The sequence below is a fragment of the Podarcis bocagei genome, assembly GCF_964188305.1.
Source record: "Podarcis bocagei genome assembly, chromosome: W".
NCBI classification, from domain to species: Eukaryota; Metazoa; Chordata; class Lepidosauria; order Squamata; family Lacertidae; genus Podarcis; species Podarcis bocagei.
The window spans coordinates 55,984,612-56,008,374 of record NC_138131.1 but is presented as its reverse complement, the minus strand read 5'-3'; the positions used below and the strand labels follow the sequence as shown (position 1 = coordinate 56,008,374).

The window sequence follows — 23,763 nt, the reverse complement described above, 5'->3', positions numbered from 1 at the left end:
ATAATATTATGACCAATGTCCTGTGCCCACTTAATCATAGCCGATTTAACTGTTTCATCTTGTGTATTCCATTTCAGCAGCAAGTTATACATTCTTGATAAATTCTTAGTATTGGGTTCTAACAGTTCAGTCTCTAGTTTTGATTTTTCCACCTGAAAGCCAATTTTCCTGTCCTGTTTAAAAATCTCCATTATTTGGTGATATTGAAGCCAATCTTGTACTTTAGGTTTCATTTTCTCATGACTTTGTAATTTCAGTTTATCTCCCTCCTGTTCCAAGATTTCCCAATACTTCGGCCATCCGACCTCCATATTGAGTTTCTTCAATGCCTTAGCCTCCACAGGTGACACCCATCTAGGGGTTTTGTTTTCCAACAGATCTTTATATCTTATCCAGACATTAAACAATGCTTTTCTAACAATATGGTTTTTAAAGGCCCTATGCACCTTGATTTTATCATACCATAGATATGCATGCCAACCAAATGCGTTATTAAAACCTTCCAAATCCAAAATGTCTGTGTTCTCGAGGAGCATCCACTCTTTCAGCCAGCAAAACGCGGCTGCTTCATAATACAATTTTAAGTCCGGCAGGGCAAATCCCCCTCTTTCTTTGGCATCGGTCAATATTTTAAATTTAATTCTGGGCTTTTTGCCCTGCCAGACAAATTTCGCAATGTCTTTCTGCCACCTCTTAAAACAGTCCATCTTGTCCAGGATCTGCAAGGTTTGAAACAAAAATAACATTCTAGGCAATACATTCATCTTGATAACTGCAATTCGGCCTAACATTGACAGTTTCAGATTTGACCATATTTCTAGATCTTTTTTAATTTCTAACCAACATTTTTCATAGTTGTCCTTATACAAATTCAAATTTTTAGATGTCAAGTAAACCCCTAGGTATTTCACCTTCTTAACCACCGTCAAACCTGTCTCCTCTTGGAATTTCTCCTTCTCCATATCTGTTAAATTTTTTCCTAAAACTTTAGTTTTTTGTTTATTCAGTTTAAATCCAGCTACCTGGCCAAATTGTTGAATTATTTCTAACACCTTTTTCGTACTAGTGTTTGGCTCTTGCAAGGTCAATACTAGATCATCTGCAAATGCCCTTAACTTGTAATGTTTTGCTCCGACCTGTACACCTTTAACCTGCTGGTCATTTCTAATCATATTCAGCAACACCTCCAGAACCGAGATAAAAAGCAATGGGGAAATTGGGCACCCCTGTCGTGTTCCTTTTTCTATCTTGAGTTCCTCAGTTATTACGTTATTTACAATCAGCTTAGCTTTTTGTTCAGAATATATTGCACCCATACCATTCTCAAATCCTTGCCCTACCCCCATCCCATGAAGATTCTTTTTCAAAAAGCTCCAAGAAATATTGTCAAAGGCTTTCTCCGCATCCACAAAAATCAGCACTGCTTTAGTATTTATATTCACCTCTAACTTTTCCAAAATATCTATTATATTCCTTACATTGTCTGATAGGTGCCTTTTTGGGAGAAAGCCTGCTTGGTCCTTATGAATCTTCTCCATCAACACTTTTTTAAGTCTTTTTGCCAAAATGTCTGCAAAAATTTTGTAATCCACATTAAGTAATGATATTGGGCGGTAGTTCTTTAATTGGGTCTTTTCAGTCTCTGTCTTTGGTATGAGTGAAATATACGCTTCTTTCCACGATTCAGGTGCCTTTTTTCCCTCTAGGATCTCGTTGCAGACTTCCTTTAACGGTTGGATCAACCACTCCTTCAAAGATTTGTAATATCTGGAAGTCAGTCCATCTGGCCCTGGAGATTTGCCCAATTGCATATTCTGAATGGCACCCTCTATCTCTTGTTCTGTTATTCTCTGGTTCAGATCCATCTTACTTTGATGAGAGATTTTTTGTAATCCATATTTATCAAGGAATTTATCTATATCTTCTTCATTTTGTGGTCCTTGCGCATAGAGTTTTTTAAAATAACTCAAAAAACAATTTCTAATCTCATTAGGTTTAGATATGTTCTTTCCATCCACTTCTAGGCTTGTAACTGTATTTAGTTTCTGCCTTTTCTTCAATTGCCATGCCAGAAGTTTGCCACATTTGTCTGCCGATTCAAATGTCTTTTGTTTCATTTGCTTTATCTTCCATTCAATCTCTTGGTTCATCAATTCCATATATTGTGTTTGATATAACTTAATCTCTCTCAGAATCTCCTGGGACTTTGGCTTTACTCTTAATTTTTTCTCTCCTTCCTTTATCTTTTCCAAGATCTTTTCCTTTTTCTCGTTCTGTTTCCTCTTCTTTATTGAGTTTTGTTGAATCAAGAAACCTCGCATCACAGCTTTACTTGCGTCCCAGATCACTCTTTTTTCCACATCGGCCTTTAAATTTATTTCAAAATAGTCCTTTAAAGTTTTTTGGGCCTTCATGTGGATCTCCTTATCTCGAAAGAGGGTGTCATTCATTCTCCATCTAAATTGACCAGTTGTTGTGAGTTTCATTTCCATCTTCACGGCGTTATGGTCGGAGCAGGTTTTTGGGTAGATTTCTACCTTCTTAATCTTTGGAGCCATCCCACTAGTAATCCAAATTTGATCAATTCTGGTCCAGGTCATCATTGCTTGGGAGAAAAAGGTTCCCTCTCTCTCAAGAGGGTTCCTTGTTCTCCATATGTCTATTAAGTCCATATTTTCAGTCATTTCAAAAAAGGTCTTCGGGAGTCTCCCTTCCTTGGTGACTGTCAATCTTTGTGCCTTGTCCATGTTTGTGGAGACCACGCCATTCATGTCTCCCATAATTATCATATTGTAATCCAGATAGTCCATCAAAATTTCATGGAGTTTCTTGAAGAATTCTGCCTTGCCTTCATTTGGTGCATAAATTCCAACTATCAGAAATTTTTCTCCTTGTACTTGTATCTCAACTGCCAAATATCTTCCTTGTTCATCTTTAAACATCATTTTTGGAACCCACTTCTCTTTTACATAGATCACAACTCCTCTTTTTTTAACTTTGTCCGATGAGATAAATTCTTGTCCTAATCTTTTATTTATAAGTAATCTCCTGTGAGCTCTGGTTATGTGAGTTTCTTGTAAACATATCAAATCCAGTTGTTCTCTGTTCAGAATATGAAAAACTTGTCGTCTCCTCAAAGGCATGTTGAGCCCATTACAATTCCAACTAAGGAATTGCAGGGCCAACTTGTTATTTTTCTAGTACTCCTCCAACAGCTCCAAGTTGCTGCTCTTCCTCTGATGGTGGTGGGTTGTGTCCAAACGATAGGTTCAAAATGTCTATTGCTCTCCTCTGTTCTGCAATTGGGTCCACAGTTCCCTTCTGTAAGTCCTCTCGGTTTCTTTCCAAAAATCTCTCTTTATCTTGTATCGTTTTTATTTTCACCTTCTTTCCCTTGTAATCAAAAGACAGTCCCTGTGGGAATTCCCACCTGAAGATGATGGTGTTCTTTTTTAGCAGATAAATCAAATCCTTATAGAAAGCTCTCAGATCCAAGATATATTTAGGGATATCTTTAAAAATCTGTATAGATGAGTTTTCAATTTGCAAGGCCTTTTCAAAATGTAGTCTTAATATTTTATCTCTTTCTTCCTTTGATCTAAGGGTGATCAAACAATCCCTCGGAGTCTTTCTGTTCTGTCTTTTACCCAGTCTGAACGCTGTTGTAATTTTAAATTCGTCCTCCTCCAAATCTTCCCAGCAGTCAGCAAACTCTTGTGTTAGGAACTCCACGAGATTGTCCCCTTCGTTCTCTGGAATTAATCTCAATTTCAAGTTTCTCTCTTTTCTCTGTAATTCCCACAAAGCCAGAGTTGCATCATGTTCATGCACCTTTTTAGCAATCGGTTCTAAGTTCTCTTGGGTCTCTCCAGCTATGGTTCTAGCTTCTTCTGCAATTTTACGTGTTGCAGAATTTTCCTGAACAAGCTTGTTTATAGATTCTGTGTTCAAATCGAGTCTTGCTGTCAATTCTGTTAATTTCTGTGTGTTTTCTGAACTCTGCTTTGTTAGAGTCTCCAGGGATTGGTTTATCTTAAGTAGAGCTTGTGTTACTGCATCCATGGAAGCGGCTGTCACTTTTTCTTGTCCTGTTGTTCCTGTAGGAGTTGCACCTGTAATTGAGCCTCTCTTCTTTTGTTGCTGTTGCTGTTGCTGGTGTTGTTGTTGTTTAGCCTTAGCTCTTGTGGTTATCTCTTCTGGTGGACCACTCATGTCCCAAGGTCGTTTCCCACGGGAACCGTCTTCTGATGAAAAATTCCACTGTCCTGGGCTGTAACAACCTTTACTTTACCCTCTAGGGGGAGCAAATCAAAATGTCCAAGTACGGAGACAAAGAAAGTTTAAAACAAGTATATCAGGAGGCTTGTAAATATGAATTGCAACACTTTTCCAATAGATACTGTCTCAGCCTACTCTAATATACTGTAGCAGCAAAATCCAATGACTTTGTATCAAGCAAAACTTCCACCATGTAACTTTCACAAAAGTTTAAAGTCAGTTCAGTGCCCTATTGTCTTATTTAGCAGTCCGTTTCAGGTTATTGAGGCAGCAGAAGACTTTTTCTTTTAAATAAATCATGCAGTTCTTAATGTCTCTTTTTCCTCCCCTCCTCCCTGCTAGCTAGAGGGGAGGTCTAAAGTCCAAATGTCAGATTTAGATAATCAAAAACAAAGTTTCTTGCGGATGCAGCTTTAAAGTTTCGTTGCTTTAACTGTCATGCAGTCGGGGGAAGGCAGACTTCCTTAATTTTCAGCTTCCCCGTTTTCAACCAAATTTCAAATATAGGCTTTAGTTTCGAATAGACGTTCAATCTTACGGGTTTTTTCAGTCCAAAATTTACAGGAAGGAATCGGCGCTCTCCGCTAATGGCGACGCGGCTTCACCCTGCGGGCTGGGTAGCGATTCTCAGCACCGCGCACCCCCGATGTCGTTCCGGAGCCTTTAAAAAGGCTCTTTCTGCGGTAAAGGGGGGCGCTCCTGGTGCCCACCGAATCTCCTTGTTCACAGGCTTCCGCGCCTGTGATTTTAGGGGTCCCCCGCTTGCCGTAGCGGGTCAGACCCGAACTCGCAGAGCAGTCCTCCTCCGGAGCTCGGAAAGAGGACCGCCATTAGCGCTGGCGCCGACCGGAAGTCTCAATGATCCTTCCACTTCTACCCCACTAACCAGGTCATCAACATTGGTTAGGACCAGATCTAAAATGGCTGTTCCTCTTGTTGCTTCTCCCACTTTCTGGACAATGAAGTTGTCTGCAAGGCCAGTGAGGAATCTGTTTGACCTTATGCTCTTGGCTGAGTTTGACATCCAACAAATATCCGGGTAATTGAAGTCCCCCATTACTACTGTATCCCTTCTTTTTGCATGCTTGGCCATCTGTTCCAGGAAGGCATCATCTATGTCCTCCGTTTGGCTTGGGGATCTATAGTAAACTCCCACAATGAGGTCACTGTTATTCTTCTCTCCCTTAATTTTGACCCAAATGCTTTCACTTTGGCTTTGAGGTTCTAAATCTTGGATCTCTTCACAGGTATACACATCCCTGACATATAACGCCACTCCTCCTCCTTTCTTGTCTGGTCTGTTTCTCTGAAATAGATTGTATCCCCCATTATTACATTCCAATCGAGGTGCAGCCCATCGCTTGCCAGAAGTCCATCTTCAAGAAACTGCAGTCCGTGATCTAAGAATCCAAACTGTTCCTGTTTACACCATTTGCGAAGCCAGCTGTTCACTTCCACTATTTTTTCTTCTCTCCCTGGGCCACGTCGTTCAACTGGGAGGACAGGAGGTTGCGTTGTTGACTGGAGCGTTCTCAAGCCTCTTCCTCTTTCCTCCCTTGTGCTAAACAGCAGCCGGGGGTGCTCGGGGGGGGGAGAATTCTTGCTCTGCAGGAACCCTTGGGTCCCCACACTCCTGTGGGGTTTTTTTTTGGGGGGTGCTGAGCTCTGGCGCTGCCCTCAAAGCCTCTCCGCCGGCTCCCTGTCACAGACGACACTCAGCACACCGACATTTTCCTCTGCAGCAGCCGGAACTGAAGTCTGTTTTCATATAATTTAGTTTATTGGATTTTTTACTTTGGTTTATTTTTGTTTAGTTAGAAATTATAAGAAAAGAGTACAGTGGTGCCCCGCAAGACGAATGCCTCGCAAGACGGAAAACTCGCTAGACGAAAGTGTTTTCCGTTTTGGAGGTGCTTCGCAAAACGAATCTTCTATGGGCTTGCTTCACAAGACGAAAATGCCTTGCGAGTTCCTGCGGGTTTTTTTCTCTCCCCCCCTTTTTCTAAGCCGCTAATCCACTAATCCGTCAATGGGCTTGCTTTGCAAGACGAAAAAATCGCTAGACGAAGAGACTCACAGAACAGATTCTTTTCCTCTTGCGAGGCACCACTGTATGTACAAAGTCACTGTATGTACAAAGTTTAAATCAGTATTTAATGGTATAACTATTTAAGGCTGCACATGTACCTAAGATCGTGTATGGATGTAAATTAATTAAAAAAAGAGAGAGATCGGCCCTTGGGGAGGATTGCGGCACCAGCAAACTATTAAAATACAATGGTCTTTCAGATATTAAAAGCTTCCCTAAACAGGGCTGCCTTCAGATGTCTTCTAAAAGTCTGGTAGTTGTTTTTCTCTTTGACATCTGCTGGGAGGGCATTCCACAGGGCGGGCGCCACTACCGAGAAGGCCCTCTGCCTGGTTCCCTGTAACTTGGCTTCTTGCAGTGAGGGAACCACCAGAAGGCCCTTTGGGCTGGACCTCAGTGTCTGGGCTGAACAATGGCTTTGACAGGGGCGCCAGTCATATCAGCCGAAAAATCCCCCAGACCTGTTTGAAATCCCACTGGATCCATCAGCCTCCGAGGGCGGACCTTCCTAATAGATCCCCCTCTGCGGAGGGGGAAAGGTGCTGAAATCCTAAATCTCAACAGGAATTGATCTGACCACGACAAGGGACTGATGTCAATGTCCCCCACCTTCAAATCACCCTCTTCCTGTCCAGTCCAGAAAACAAGGTCCAGAGTGTGTCCTGCCTTGTGTGTTGGGCCGGTGACATGTTGGAACAGCCCCATGGTTGTCATGGCAGCCATTATGTCCTGAGCCGCCCCAGAGCCAGCTGTCTCAACATGGATGTTGAAGTCTCCCAGAACCAGTAGTCTAGGAGTCCCCAACATTGCCTCCAAGACCAACTCTGTCATCTCAGGCAGGGAGACTGCTGGGCAGTGAGGCGGGTGGTAAACTAGCAGAATCCCTAATCTGTCCTGATTGCCCAGCGCCAGGAACAAACACTCTAGCCCCCCCCCCAAAAAAAAACTGGACAGAGAGCCTGGAGATAGAGAATCTCTATGTTGTTGTTGTTTAGTCGTTTAGTCATGTCCGACTCTTCGTGACCCCATGGACCAGAGCACACCAGGCACTCCTGTCTTCCACTGCCTCCCACAGTTTGGTCAGACTCATGTTTGTAGCTTCGAGAACACTGTCCAACCATCTTGTCCTCTGTCGTCCCCTTCTCCTTGTGCCCTCCATCTTTCCCAACATCAGGGTCTTTTCCAGGGAGTCTTCTCTTCTCATGAGGTGGCCAAAGTATTGGAGCCTCAGCTTCAGGACCTGTCCTTCCAGTGAGCACTCAGGGCTGATTTCCTTCAGAATGAAGAATAGGTTTGATCTTCTTGCAGTCCATGGGACTCTCAAGAGTCTCCTCCAGCACCATAATTCAAAAGCATCAATTCTTTGGCGATAAGCCTTCTTTATGGTCCAGCTCTCACTTCCATACATCACTACTGGGAAAACCATAGCTTTAACAATACGGTCCTTTGTTGGCAAGGTGATGCCTCTGCTTTTTAAGATGCTGTCTAGGTTTGCCATCGCCTTTCTCCCAAGGAGCAGGCATCTTTTAATTTCGTGACTGCTGTCACCATCTGCAGTGATCATGGAGCCCAAGAAAGTGAAATCTCTCACTGCCTCCATTTCTTCCCCTTCTATTTGCCAGGAGGTGATAGGCCCAGTCGCCATGATCTTCGTTTTTTTGATGTTGAGCTTCAGACCATATTTTGTGCTCTCCTCTTTCACCCTTATTAAAAGGTTCTTTAATTTCTCCTCACTTCTGCCATCAAGGTTGTGTCATCTGCATATCTGAGGTTGTTGGAAAAAAACCACAATTTAAAAGGCTATCGAAACAGTTTAAAAACAGTTTTTTTAAAAAAGAGGTCCTCTCTGCTGAGCAGCAGTCCTCATGGGCCTGTCAGGCCCCGCTCCAGGCCAGGTGGAGAGAGGCAGGAATGGGGCCCTCAGGCACTCAGCAGAGGAGTCCTCTGGTTGAAACCCAGATATCGCCCAGCCCTACTATTGCATATCTCTGTCCAGGTGATAAGTACTTTTATGCTGCTTTACAAATGTGTCCACCACCTAGTTGATTTGTGCAGTATATTTGCCTGTAAAATAAATATAAAGAAAGTAGTGGGGGTTATTGGGAATGTTTGATGTTTTATTGTGTTCTTTATCTGCAAGAAGCTGCCGAGAGTGGCTGGGGAAACCGAGTCAGATGGGCAGAGTACAAATAATAAAATTATGATTACTATTATTTGGTTACAAAGAACAGGAAGTAAGTGACACAGGGTGGCGTCACTAGAAAGTTATCTTTGTTTAGAGATCAAGAGGTAACTAAGAAGGCCCAAAAAACCATGAGAGACTATTTTGAGATAAATTTGAATACCACTGTGGAAAAAAGAGTAATTTGGGATGCAAGTAAAGCAGTTATGAGGGGGTTTCTGATTCAACAGAACTCACTAAAGAAGAGAGCTCAAAATGCGAAAAAAGAAAAAAAATTGGATAAAATAAAAGGGCGAGAAAAAACTGAGATTGAAACTGTGATGGGATGATTAGCTGCTTGTGCGTAAAATCGTGGTCCCTCAGAGTTTGTGCAACTCCACAAACCTCTGTGTGTGACAGAGCTCCTCAAACATGTCTGCCCTAGTCACTTCCAGATTCCGACAGTGGTTGTTTTCGGAAGCGCTTCCAGCATAGAAGCTCCTTAACGGAAACACGTCTCCTGGACTCACGACGTGACAGCTTCCTGCGAGGAACGGGTCTCCCTATGGGAGCTTCTGACACCTCCCCGCTGTTCTCGCTGGACGTGTCCCTGAGCCCTCCCTCTTCCCTGCTAGTTCCTGCTTTAGCTGCTGCGTCTCTCTCCGCATTCATGAGACCTTCCTCCAGAGACCCATCTCTCCCCCTGCTGGCCCCTGCTTTCGCTGCTGACTCCCTCCCAGCCTCTGTGAGCCCTTCCACCACCTGTTCCTCCGATGGCAGTTCCCTGACATCCACCTCCCCTCCAGGGCCCCCTTCACCCCCGCCCATTCCCTCTCCTCTGGGCGGTGAGGAGGTAAAACCCCGAAAAGAATCCTCTTCATCTTCAGACGTCTCGAACATTTCCCTCCATCGGTCTCCGTTCTGGCTCGCTGAATCCTCCTCCTCCTCGGAATCAGTGAACCCCTCCAACTCTTCTTCTTCGTCGGTGGTAGCAAAGTATTCCCTCCGGAACCTCGCCACTGGCTGAGGTTTACGTGGGAACCTCTGATGAAAAGTTTCTATTAAAACCTCGTCATTGACATCCTCTGCCATGACCCAGGTGTTTTCCGACTCCGGTTCCCCTTCCCACGTTACCAAATACTCTACTTGATCTCCCTTCCACCTGGAATCGAGAACCTCCGCTACATGGTAGCTGTGTTCCCTCTCCTCCATTGCTGGTCCCCGAGTGACCCTCCCTTCTCTGTCCCCTTTATACGGTGACAGCAACGACCTGTGGAAAACTGGGTGCAGCTTCATGTGGTTCGGTAACCGGAGTCTGAAAGCCACTGGGTTGACCTGTTGGGTGACTTCAAATGGCCCCAGTCTTTTGGGTCTTAACTTCTTACAACCCCCTTTGAATGGTAACCCTTGGGTTGACAGCCACACCTGGTCCCCCACCCTGATGGTTTCACCTTCTCTTCTGTTTTTGTCTGCCTGCCTCTTATATTCCTCCTTGGCCCTGTCTAAGTTAAGTTGGAGCTGCCGATGGATCGCTTCCATTTCTTCTACGAACTGTACGGCAGCTGGAACGCTCCAGTTCTCCCCTTCCCCCCCCCTGGGAAAGCTCGGGGATGGCACCCGTAATTAGCCAAAAAGGGGCTCATCCCCGTGGACACGTTCTCCGCATTGTTGTAGGCAAATTCTGCCAACGCCAGCTTCTCCACCCAATCATTCTCTCTGTCATTCACATAACACCTCAAATATTGCTGGAGGATGCCATTGGCTCTTTCCGCCTGCCCGTTGGTTTCAGGGTGCCGGGCAGTTGAAAAATTGACCTCTACATGCAGTAAGCTCATGAGCTTCCTCCAGAACCTGGAAGTAAATTGTTTCCCTCGGTCTGAAACCACCCTCAAGGGGGCGCCATGCAACCTAAACACATTTTCTACAAACAATTTAGCGGTTTCTTCTGCCGTGACCGCATGTGAGCAGGCTATAAAGTGGGCCATTTTGGTTAACAGGTCTACCACAACCATGATGGCTGTTTTCCCTCTGGACCTTGGCAGATCAGTCATGAAATCTATGGCCACTGTTTCCCATGGTCTTTCAGGTGTGGGTAGTGGTTCTAATAACCCTGCCGGTGCCCGCCTCTCCCCCTTGGCTCGCTGGCATTGGTCACACCCTCTCACATACTCCCGCACATCTTCCCTGACCTTGGGCCACCAAAATTCCCTGGTGACCAGCCACATGGTTTTGTGTTGCCCAAAATGCCCTGCTGTGGGGCTATCGTGCAGTTGCTTGAGTACCTTCTCCCTCAAATCACCTTCAGGTATATATAACGCTCCCTTGTAATACAACGCCCCGTTTCTCTCCTCAAAACCCCCGGGTTTGTCTCCCTCCCTCCTGAGACCCCTGAGTTTGTCCTGGGCGTACTCATCATGCACCGTTCCCTCTACCAGTTCCCTTTGCCCCACCAATGTCGCTCCACACACCCAGCGGTCCTCTGGAATGACATGTGTTTCTTCGGGTGCTCCCTCCCCCTCCAAATATTCAGGTTTGCGTGAGAGAGCGTCTGCCCTAACGTTCTCTGGGCCTGGCACGTAACAAATCTCAAAGTTAAATTTGGAGAACTCCTGGGCCCATCTCAACTGCCGTTGGTTGAGCACTCGCGCAGTTCTCCAATACTCTAGGTTCTTATGGTCAGTGCACACTTGCACCTTATGTTGTGCACCAATTAGCAGGTGCCTCCATCTCCGGAAAGCCTCATGAATAGCAAGAAGTTCTCGGTCGTACACCGTGTAGTTCCTCTCAGATTTGTTCAGCTTTCGCGAAAAAAAGGCACACGGTCTCCACTCTGACTCCTCCTTCCCTGGCTGCAGAAGAAGCACCGCCCCTATAGCTCTGTCTGATGCGTCTGTTTCGACTCTCAGCTTTTTTTGTAAATCCACATGCAGAAGTTGTCCTTCAGAGGCGAAGGCCCTTTTCAGTTCCTCAAACGCTCGCTCCGCCTCCGCAGTCCAAACAAATTTCTTCTTACTGCTGAGACAGTCCGTAATGGGCGCCGTCAGGTGTGCAAAGTTTCGGATGAACTTACGATAAAAGTTCCCAAACCCTAGGAACCTCTGCACATCCTTCTTGGTTTTGGGTGTTTTCCATTCCAGCACTGCCTGGACCTTGCCGGGATCCATGGCCAATCCCTTGTCTGACAGGCGGTACCCCAGGAATTCCACCTCCTTGGTATGAAACTGACACTTCTCCAGTTTCACCCACAGCCTGTTGGCTTGCAGCCTGCTCAACACTTCTCTGACGTCTCTCACATGCTGCTCCTCATTCTCAGAATACACCAACACGTCATCTAGGAAGGCCACGCAATTCTTGTAAAGCAAAGGCCCCAGTACGTGGTTCATAAACGATTGGAAGCACGCCGAGCCTGCTTGTAAGCCAAATGGCATCACGAGGTATTCAAATGCCCCCAAAGGGGTGAACATGGTGGTTTTCCATTCATCCCCTTTCCTTATACGTATCAGGTTGTACGCCCCCCTTAGGTCCAGCTTTGTAAAAATCTTTCCCTTCCGCACCCTGGTCAAAATGTCGTCAATCCTGGGCATAGGGAAAGCCACTGGTTCTGTCACTGCATTTAACCCCCTGAAGTCACACACCAGTCTCGGCTTGTCCGTGTTTTTTTTATCCACAAAAAACACTGGGCTACCCCCCGCTGCTTTGGACTCTCTGATGAAGCCTCTCTTCAGGTTCTTGTCAATGAACTCTCGCAGCTCCTGCATTTCTCTGTCTGACATGGCATACAACTTGCCTACAGGAAGCTGTGCTCCAGGGAGTAAATTGATTTGACAGTCAAAGGGCCTATGCGGGGGTAGTTGGTCAGCTTCCTTCTCGCTGAACACGTCGCTGAGATCTGCGTATTGTGGTGGTACCTTCACCTTCTCCATTACTTCTGTCCCTGCTAGGGTGGCTTGGGCCCCTGCTGAACCCTTTCCCCCTTTGCAGTGTTCTAAGCAATGTGCTGAACCAAAGGAAACCACTCTCTGATGCCAGCCCACCAGCGGATCATGTAGCGCTAGCCAGCTCATTCCCAAAATAATAGGAGCTCCTCCCAAGGTGGCCACATTAAACGCTATCAGTTCTGTGTGCCTTGCCACCCTCATTATCATTGGGACGGTCTGCAAGCTGACTCCTCCTCCCAACAACTCCCTGCCATCGATCGTGGTCACCTGCAGGGGGTTGCTTAAAGGGATCGTCTGTATCTGGTGTTCAGCAGCAAACTCTTTGCTCATAAAATTGCAGGAGCTGCCTGAGTCCAACAGCGCCTTTATCTTTAGGGGGTGTCCATTTTGCAGCTCTAGCGACACTTCAATCACTAGAGCAGGTTGAGGAGCTTCTGGCATGGGCACTTTCACTGCTCTTTGGCCTGGCTGCTGTGCCCCGACGGTGGCAACCAGGCGTTGGCTTTTACTTGCTCCGGTTTTTCCTGCTCTCTTCCCTCAACAGCTCCCACCATCCCTTGCCATTCCTTCCTCTGGGGGCAGACTCTGGCAAAGTGACCTGGCTGTTGGCAGAGATAGCATTTCCGGGTGCCTTTTCCCTCCTTCTTTCCCCCCTCACTGGGCTTTGAAACTGCGCGCGCGCTGTTCCGATTTCCATCGGCTCTGCCGGCGGGAAAGTTGTCTCTGGAATCTCAGGAATGCGGAACTCCTTCCAGCGTTCCCCCTTCCCTTCCCGCCTCTCCAAAGCTCTCGCCTCCTGGCACGCTCCTATGGTCAGCGCAGATTTAGTCAGCTGATCCATAGAATCCGCCCTGGGACCCCGGGAGAGTTCGTCTTTCACAGCCGAAGCTAAGCCTTCTTCAAATAGCATTTGAATGGGTGCCGCCGATAAGTCCCACCCCAATCTGTGAACCAGCATGGTGAACTCAGTCCAGTACTCACGGACAGATCGGCTTCCCTGCTTGCAAGCCATTAGCTGTCTGCGCACCACTCCCTCCTCAATATCGCTGGAAAACATGAGATCCATTGCACGAAAGAACTTCATGGTGTCCTTTAGGACGTCATTGTGCGTTGCCATCAGGGGTCGAACCCAGTCCCTCGCCCCCCTCTCAAGATGCCCAATCATGAAAGCAACTTGTGACTCCTCATCAGGGAATTCATCAAACTGCACATTAAGGGCATATTGCATCTCTGTCCTAAAGGCATGGTAGTCCTTGGGGTCCCCCCCAAATTTCTGCACCAATCCTGGTACCTTTCTGTTGAACTGGGTGGCTCTCCCCTTCTTGTCTGCATCCTGAGCCCTTCTCTCCTCCAGCCTCGCCGTCTGCAGCGCCAGTTGGATTTCCAACGCTCGGTACCTTTCTTCCAAGCTTGGACCTGCTCCAACTCCTGCCTCTCCGGTTCCGGCTGGGTCGCTCATGATGCCTTCTCCTGCACAGGCAGCTTACAAAGACTGTCGGAATGCTGTGATGGGATGATTAGCTGCTTGTGCGTAAAATCGTGGTCCCTCAGAGTTTGTGCAACTCCACAAACCTCTGTGTGTGACAGAGCTCCTCAAACATGTCTGCCCTAGTCACTTCCAGATTCCGACAGTGGTTGTTTTCGGAAGCGCTTCCAGCATAGAAGCTCCTTAACGGAAACACGTCTCCTGGACTCACGACGTGACAGCTTCCTGCGAGGAACGGGTCTCCCTATGGGAGCTTCTGACACCTCCCCGCTGTTCTCGCTGGACGTGTCCCTGAGCCCTCCCTCTTCCCTGCTAGTTCCTGCTTTAGCTGCTGCGTCTCTCTCCGCATTCATGAGACCTTCCTCCAGAGACCCATCTCTCCCCCTGCTGGCCCCTGCTTTCGCTGCTGACTCCCTCCCAGCCTCTGTGAGCCCTTCCACCACCTGTTCCTCCGATGGCAGTTCCCTGACAGAAACCCAATTCACAAGAGATTCTGAGAGAAATAAAGTTATATCAAGTGCAATACATGAAGATGATGAATAAGGAAATTGAATGGAAAATCAAACAAATGAGACAAAGGACTTTTGAATCGGCAAATAAATGTGGGAAACTGCTAGCTTGGCAGATGAAGAAAAGACAAAAACTCAATACTATTACCAATTTGGAGGTCGAAGGAAAAAACATCCAGAACCCAGTGGAAATTAGAAAATGCTTTCAGAGGTATTTTAAACAACTATATACACAAGGGCCTCAGAAAGAGTTTGATATAGACCAGTTTTTGAAAACAAATGGATTACAAAAAATCTCGCAAGAAAATAAGACAATGTTGAAATATAAAATTACAGAACAGGAGGTGGAAGGTGCCATTCAGAATATGCTGTTGGAAAAATCTCCAGGGCCGGACGGCCTAACCTCAAAATACTATAGAACTCTGAAGGACTGGATAATTCAACCATTAAAGGAGGTTTGCAATGAAATTTTGGAGGGGGAAAAAGCACCTGAGTCGTGGAAAGAAGCATATATAACACTTATACCGAAAACTGAGTCTGAAAAGACACAACTTAAGAACTACCGACCCATATCCCTGCTAAATGTGGATTACAAATTTTTTGCTGACATTTTGGCTAAGAGGTTAAAAAAGGTATTAAAGGAAGAGATACACAAGGACCAAGCTGGCTTTCTTCCAAGCAGACATTTGTCTGATAACACGAGGAATATAATTAACATTTTGGAGAAGTTGCAAGAGGACATCAATACTAAAGCAGTTTTAATTTTTGTGGACACCGAGAAAGCTTTTGACAACATTTCTTGGAGTTTTATGAAGAAAAATCTTCAGGGGATGGGGGTCGGCCAAGGGTTTGGAAATGGTATAGGTGCAATTTATTCAGAACAAAAGGCCAAATTAATAGTTAACAACGTGGTAACAGAGGAATTTAAGATAGAGAAAGGGACACGACAAGGTTGCCCAATTTCTCCATTACTTTTTATTTCCGTCCTGGAGGTTTTGTGAAACATGATAAGAAGGGACCATTTGATTAAAGGTATAACGGTCGGAGCTAAACAATACAAATTGAAAGCTTTTGCAGATGACCTGGTATTGACATTACAGGAGCCAGAATCTAGCACTAAAAGAGTATTAGAACTGATCCAGGAGTTTGGTCATGTGGCAGGATTTAAGTTGAATAAATTAAAAACTAAAGTTCTCGAGAAAAACTTTCAATGACTGAAAGAGAGAGGCTTCAGAATGAGACAGGTTTAACAGTGGTTAAGAAGGTGAAATATTTGGGGATTAATATGACAGCTAAAAATGGGAACTTATTTAAGGACAATTATGAAAAATGTTGGTCGGATGTTAAAAAGGACTTAGATGAAGCTTTCCTTGTTGGGCCGAATTGCTGTTATTAAGATGAATGTATTGCCAAGAATGTTGTTTTTGTTTCAATCGTTACAAATTTTGGATAAAATGGACTGTTTCAAGAAGTGGCAGAGAGATATTTCCAAATTTGTCTGGCAGGGCAAGAAACCCAGAATAAAATTTAAAATACTAACTGATGCAAAAGAAAGAGGGGGATTTGCCCTGCCAGACCTTAAACTCTATTATGAATCAGCAGCTTTCTGCTGGTTGAAGGACTGGCTGCTTCTTGAGAACACAGACATTTTGGATTTAGAAGGTTTTAACAATGTTTTTGGGTGGCATGCATATTTATGGTACGACAAGGTTAAAGCACACAAGGCATTTAAAAACCATATTGTCAGGAAAGCATTGTTTAATGTCTGGACACGATACAAAGACTTACTTGAAAATAAAACCCCAAGGTGGTTGTCACCAATGGAGGCAGAAGCTCAAAAAAGGCTCAATATGGAGGCCAAGTGGCCAAAATATTGGGAGGTTCTAGAGCAAGAAGGAGACAAATTGAAATTGCAGAGTTTTGAGAAATTAAAAGATAGAGTGCGAGATTGGCTTTATTATTACCAAATAAGAGAGGTATATAATTTAGATAAAAAAATTGGCTTCCAGGTGGAAAAATCAAAGCTGGAAACAGAATTGTTAGAATCCAATACTAAGATACTTTCAAGAATGTATAACTTGCTGTTAAAATGGAATACTCAGGATGAAATGGTAAAATCTGCTATGATTAAATGGGCACAGGATGTTGGACATAACATTATGTTTGCTGACTGGGAACAGTTGTGGACCACTGGTATGAAATTTACGGCATGTAATGCCTTAAGAGAGAATATTATGAAAATGATATACAGGTGGTACATGACCCCAGTCAAGCTTGCAAAAATCTATCACTTGCCCGACAATAAATGCTGGAAATGTAAAGAAACAGAAGGTACATTCTTTCACCTTTGGTGGACGTGCCCAAGGATTAAGGCGTTCTGGGAGATGATATATAATGAAATGAAAAAGGTATTCAAATATACCTTCCTGAAGAAACCAGAGGCCTTTCTCCTGGGCATGGTCGGCCAATTGGTCCCAAAGAAGGATAGAACTTTCTTTATGTATGCAACAACAGCAGCAAGACTACTCATTGCGAAGTATTGGAAGACCCAGGAGCTACCCACACTGGAAGAATGGCAGATGAAAGTGATGGACTACATGGAATTGGCAGAAATGACTGGCAGAATTCGTGACCAGGGAGAAGAGTCGGTGGAGGAAGACTGGATGAAATTTAAAGACTACTTGCAGAAGCACTGTAAAATTAAGGAATGTTAAAATGACGTTTGATTGAAAAGAAGTGGTATTGGTTAAAAGATTTTTAAGAAAATGTAAATGGGGATTGATAAAGGATAAATGTTAGAGGGTAAGGATTTGCTGAATTTAATATTTGAACTGGAATACAAAATGGGAGGTGTGAGGAGGTCAAGAAACTAGTGAATGAACTATAAGAGATGAAAATATTAATTTATTCTTTGTTCTGCTTTTTGGTTTTTCTTTTCTTTCTTTTCTTCCTTTCTTTTGCTAATGGTTTGTTACTGTGTATTTTTTATATGTTTTGTTCTTGTATGCTTTTACTCTTGAAGTTCTTATGTTTAAATTTTGAATTTTTTTATTGTTTGTGAAAATTTAATAAACATTTTTTTTTTTAAAAAAAAGAAAGTTATCTGTGATTAAGCCAAGAGTAAATGCAAACATGGGGAAAGTGAGACCCACTACAAACCACAGGCGGGAGAAGCCTGTGGACGTGGGATTCGGCTGGCACCTTTTGCGCCTCCCCTACTCGCGGGGAAACCTGGTTTCAAGGATCCGGAGCAACGTGGGGTGAGCGGCGCGGTGCTTTGAATCGACTGCTTCTTTCGTGAGTAGAACGGAAAATTGGATCTTTAAACATCTTAATTTGGCACCGAAACGGGAAGGTTTCAAACAGGAAGTCCGCCTTCCTCTTTTGTAAATAGATTGAAGCAAAGACGTTGCAAGCTAAAGTCTTGGAAAGCCTTTTGTAAAGGATTAAATCTCCATCGGTTAAAATTACTAAACCCCCCTTGGAAGCAGGAGAAGAGGGGGAAAATTTTAGATCGCCTAAGCCTGCAGGAGAGAGAGTGAGGAAAGATAAATTACCACCGTTTTGAACCTGGGAACGGGCTGCCAGTAAGATCGACGTTTTGGGAAAGTTCATTGACTGTGAATAAAACGTATGTTGACAGATAGTTAAATAAGAGAAATATATTGTTTCCATTGTTTCCTTTTGCACTTAAAAAGGAGCAAAAGTAACTGAAAATCGAAACTAACTTTGTTGCTGGATCTGCGTTTAAAAGGACGGATACAAATAGAAATTGTTTCCTCTAGAGGGAGCTTTTGAAACTGTTGTAGGAGTGGAGCTGGGGAATTTTCCAGCTGCAGAGATTAAAGACCGGGAGAATCAGAGATTGACCTTGGACAAGAGTGTCGACAGAAGAAGCCTTAGTGATTGCATTTTGCAAGACAAGTGCTTTATTGGAACAGCTTCATGAGAAGATGGATGTGATGACTATTAAAATTGATAATTTGGGACAAAAATGACTGATTTGGGACAAAAAGTGAATACCTATACAGAAACTACTCAGGAATCGATTCAGGAAACTACTTTGACATGGCAAGCTGTGGAGAAGACGAGGGAGAAAGCTGTTGTTAAATCTCAAGTAACACAAGTGGAGAGAGCCCCAGCCTTACAGAGGCAATTTGATGAATATAAGCTGTTGCCTTTTACGACTGAATTTAGAGAAAGCCAGATTTGGAGGGGTGGAGTCCCGCTTGGATTGGAGAAGGAAAGTTGGATAGATCCCCTTATGCAGGGATGTTCTGGCTTTTGGGATTTGGATTTGGGTCAGGGGGAGATTGGAGTTGTGGGGGCCTTTACCTTCGGAGGGATTTTGAAACACGCTCTGAAATATCTCTTGGACTTTAGTTCTGACTATGGAGAATGGGCTGACCTGTCGAGAAGGAATAAAGACATTGTTAGGTTGGAGTTTCCCCGAGATCTACTCCTCAGAGCCAAAGGAAGGAAATTAAGAACAAGATCAGCAGAAGATAAAGTAAAGTGCATGTATAAATATGAAGAAGATCTGCAGAAGGGACATGGAAAAGAGTTAAGAGCCTCGGACAGAAGATCACCAGGTTGATGGACCATATGGAATTGATAGAAAGGACTGACAGAATCCGAGACCAGGGAGAAGAGACGGTGGAAGAAGATTGGAGAAAAGTTTAAAATTTATTTAGAGAAATATTGTAAAATTAATGAGTGTTAGAAAAATGTTGGAATGAAATTACATGGCTTTAGTAGAAACATTATAAGGAGTTAAGTATAAATAAGTTATAGGGTTTTAATGGTAAGAGAAGGTTAAAATAAATTAAGACAATTAAATGACAGAAAACAGTGAAAGATGGAAAGGATTTGCTGAAATAATTAATAACTAGAACACAAAAAAGGGAGGTGTGAGGAGGTCGATGAAACAAGTTAATGAAGGACAAAGATATGGAAATATTGGATGGGTTTTTAATTGTTTTTGCTTTTGTTTTTGTTTTGATGTATTGTGACTTGTTTTTTTTTAATGTATTTTTACTTTTTCTCTTTCTCTTTTTTTTATTTACTTCTTTCGGTAATCCTTCAACTTTTAATAAATATTATTTTAAAAAAAGTGAAAGTGAAAATTTCACTAGCCTTTATCTGCTTTAATGTGTATTTGAGGTAAATATTTATATTTTATTAGAGAGAAATTTTGAATTGTCTTAAAACAAGCCTATCCAAGAAGCAGAGAACAGTTTGCGTATTAAGGATCCATAGCTAAAGCTGAAGTTTGCGCATCCCATTTCTTGTGATCTTGTGGAATTTATTTATCACTTCAAATTTCTAAACTGCTTCTCCTCTCCGAAAGGAAACCGGGGAGCTAACAACCATCAAACTGCTACATGTAAAAACCTGGAAGACATCAACTGAACCACAGGAAGCTATAGCTGTTAATGCATTCACTCTAAAACTTCCCTAAACTGCATTTCAAAGGCCTTGAGAAATAATAATAAAAAGTGTTAACAATCTTCCTGGGTGCAACTATAGTATGAGACTGTCCAATTTCCCCTGGGAACATAGGAGGGTTGTGCATATATTATCTTCAAGCATTGGCAGATTCCTTGTTCATTTTCTCGGTAGTGGTACCCGCCCTGTGGAACACCCTCCCACAAGATGTTAACGGGAAAAACAACTACCAGACTTTTAGAAGACATCTGAAGGCAGCCCTCTTTAGGGAAGCTTTTGATGTTTAACAGACCACTGTATTTTAATACTTTGTTGGAAGCCGCCCAGAGTGGCTGGGGAAACCCAGCCAGATGGGCGGGGTATAAATAAATTATTATTATTATTATTATTATTATTATTATTATTATTATTATTATTATTATTATTGCAACCGCTTTGGATTACAACCATTTTGGATTACAACCACGTCAAACCCGGAACCTGATTTGGTTTACAACCAGACCTCCAGAACGGATTATGGTTGTAAACCAAGGTACCACTGTATTGGTAGTTCTTGTATGTACAAGTATGGGTTTGTGTATGGAAGCTTCTCCCTGAGATAACTTGGGAAGGACTGTAGCTCAGTGGTGGACCATCTACTTTGAATTTAAACAGTCCCAGAGTCAGTTCCCAGTATCTCCAGGTAGGGCTGGGTGTTGTCCTCTGTAGGAAACCCTGGAGAGCTGGTGCCAGTCAGTGCAGACAATATTGTGTTAGATGGAACACAACGATCCAACAGGAGGCAATGATGGCCACCAAATCAGATGGCTTTAAAAGAGGTTTGGGCAAATTCAAGGAGCATAATGCCGTCAATGACTACTAGCTATGACAGCTATGCTCTGCCTCCATGGTTGGAGGCAATAATACTTCTGAATGCCAGTTTCTGGAAACAGCAGGAGGGGAGAGTGCAGTTGTGCTTGGGTGTTGTTTGCCAGTCTCCCACAGGCATCTGGTTGGCAACTGAGAACAGGGTGCTGGACTAGATGGGTGATTGGCCTGATATATCAGGCTCACAGTGGCGTAGCGTGGGGGGTGCCAGGGGTGCCGACCGCACCGGGCGCAACATCTGGGGGGGCGCGAGTCCAGAGGGAAGGGACAAGTTCCTTCCTCCGCCGGGCTCCCCGCCGCCACCGCCAGCCTTGCGCCCTAGCGCGCGCGCGCCCCGCCGTCGCTGTGGCTGCGCTCCGCTCACTGCTCGCAGGAGGAGCAGCCGCTGCAGCAGCGCCGACGCCGCCACCGACGCCTGGCCGGGCACGGGCAGCCTCTGCACCCTGCCGCCGCCGCCATCCCCTCGGCCCAGCCACAGGCGGCGGCTGCTTCTGCCTCCATCCTCCTCCGGGCAAGCAGCGTTGTTTGCGCGGCAACTCGCAGGTTAGGGGTTGGGGGGGCGCAAATTACTTGCCTTGCCCCGGGTTAGGGGGCGCAAATTACTTGCGTTGCCCCGGGTGCTGACAACTCACGCTACGCCGCTGCAGGCTCATCTGTGTTCTTTTGTGTGGCTCGATATAAAGCAGCTTTCCATGTTGTTGAACTTTACTCAGAACATTTCTGTGTTCGTGTTTTCAAAAAATTACAAATAATTATTTCTCTTTCTCTTTTTTATTTTTGTGTTTATCTGCAGAATGGGTGCATGTCGTTGGTGCACCTCTGATGATTCAGTCGTCAACCTGCTAAAAAGTTATGCTTCCTCTACATTGCCTGCAAATGAATTTGCTTCAGCCAATAATGATCTCTGTTACTGCATAGAGTGTGTGGATGAGTACCATAAAGCAAAGGATGAGTTGCCATCCTTCCATGAGGTAATTTGCTTTGATTGATAGCCCACTATATCCTGGCTGTGTTGGGGCTGGCTGATGACAGAGACAGTCATAGCAGATTTGGGCAGGCAGAAGGCCAGTAGTTATTTGATAGCTTCAGGGGTGGGTAGCTTGATTCAGCTGGTGGTAGAGGTTGGTGGGGTTGCTCACCTGAAGTCGCAGTGATGTCATCAGGTGTCTCATTCCCCCCTCCCCTATGTGATGTGCAGCACTTTGAAGCCGCAACAACAACAAAATATTGGGGGTGCCAAACAAATCTCTTCCTTACCTTCCTCCCGCCTGCTGAAATCTGCTTTGGGCTGTAAAGTGGGTGGTAGCCACCCTGGTGTATGATCCTAAGAACTGGCTTAAAATAAGATCTCCAATTTAAAAAAGACAGCCCACATGACTGCCCCCTGGAGAGCTGATGGTCAAGCAGAGCAGGCAATACTTGGATAAATGGGCCAGTGATACAAAGCTGGTTTATATGTAAGAAATAGGATCTGTAAAGGTGCCCTTAGGAATGTAAGCACTGCGCAGTTCCAGCTCACTTAGAATAATAATAATAATTTATTATTTATACCCCGCCCATCTGGCTGGGTTTCCCCAGCCACTCGGGGCAGCTCCCAATCAGATATTAAAAACACAATACAGCATTAAACATTAAAAACTTCCCTAAACAGGGCTGCCTTCAGATGTCTTTTCCTTGACCTCTGATGGGAGGGCGTTCCACAGGGCAGTCACCTCTACTGAGAAGGCCCTCTGCCTGGTTCCCTGTAGCCTCACTTCTCACAGTGAGGGAACCGCCAGAAGGCCCTTGGCGTTGGATCTCAGTGATGGGCGGGGTATAAATAATAAATTATTGTTATTATTATTATCGCCCAGTCCTTCCCGGCTAGCTTTTATAAGCCAGGATGGGCAAGGATCCAGGAGACAGGTGGTTGGTTTCACTTGTCCAAGCAGCCTGTCCACATTCTCGGAGGTAACAGATTGGAATTGATCCCATATAACATGACTAGACAGGACTCCAGCACTCTCCCACCCTGGCCCTGCTCCCACGGTGGAGTCTACCTCCTTCCGAATCTGAGCGACTTTATCTGCCAAAAACTTAGCAAAAGCATTGCAGGAGACCTTGGTGTCCCTACCAGGCCCCGGTGACGAAGGTGGTTTCAATAGATTGCCAACCACCCGAAAGAGTCTCCTGCTGCTGTTTTCTGCAGATGCAATAGAGGCAGTGAAGAAGGTCCTTTTCGCCGTCGCCACTTGGTAGGCTTGACGTTGAGCTGTAACCTGTGTCCGATCCGATTCAGAATGAGTTTTCTGCCACCGGCGCTCTAGCCATCTCAACGATTGTTTCACTGCCCTCAGATCCGGGGAAAACCACAGGGCTGTCTGGGCTCCATGCAATCGGAGAGGGCGCTTTGGAGCCAGGCAGTCAATAGCCCTGGTTAACTCCGCATTCCAACGGGTCACCAGGGAATCAGCTGAAAGGCCATCAACATGGGATAAAACATCCCCTACCACTCACTGGAAGCCATTTGGATCCATTAAGTGGTGGGGGCGGACCATCCAAATTGGTCCCACCTCTCTGCAGAGGGGAAGGGTCGCGGAGAAGTCCAGTTGCACCAGGAAGTGATCTGACCATTGGCACAGAATAAAAGTGTGGTGTAGCTTTTTCTGGAGGTGATGCACTTGCTCACTTAAACTTAATGGAGGGGAAAACACAGGGATTTGGACCAGGGAACAGCAATGTGAAAGGAGGGCAGGGATCTGTGAGTGGACAGAAATCTGTTAATGTTAATACATAACATAGCATACATTTAATATTGTTTCAGTTGTGTGTCACAAGCACATTAGCTATATAGCTTGCTGGGTTCTAGCCAACAATGTTTTCCAGGTAGACCCATTGAAATATATATCTGCCTAAATTAGTCATGCCCATTAATCTAAATCAGACTTCAGTTCAGAGAACACTAGATACAATCAACTGTATTTTTTAAAAGTTGCACTCATAAGCTG

The 23,763-nt window shown here is 44.7% G+C and overlaps 1 protein-coding gene across 1 annotated transcript in view; it reads left to right on the top strand.

Annotated features, from left to right (window-relative positions):
* LOC308578111 (putative helicase senataxin) overlaps nucleotides 1-23,763 on the top strand; it is a gene marked incomplete at its 3' end in the record, with an annotated part of 172,123 nt that overhangs the window by 34,780 nt on the left and 113,580 nt on the right. Inside the window, exon 2 of the mRNA XM_081178380.1 lies at nucleotides 21,570-21,747. Coding sequence (XP_081034506.1) covers nucleotides 21,571-21,747 — 177 coding nt within the window. The 5' untranslated portion in view covers nucleotide 21,570. The remainder of the gene's footprint in view (nucleotides 1-21,569; nucleotides 21,748-23,763) is intronic.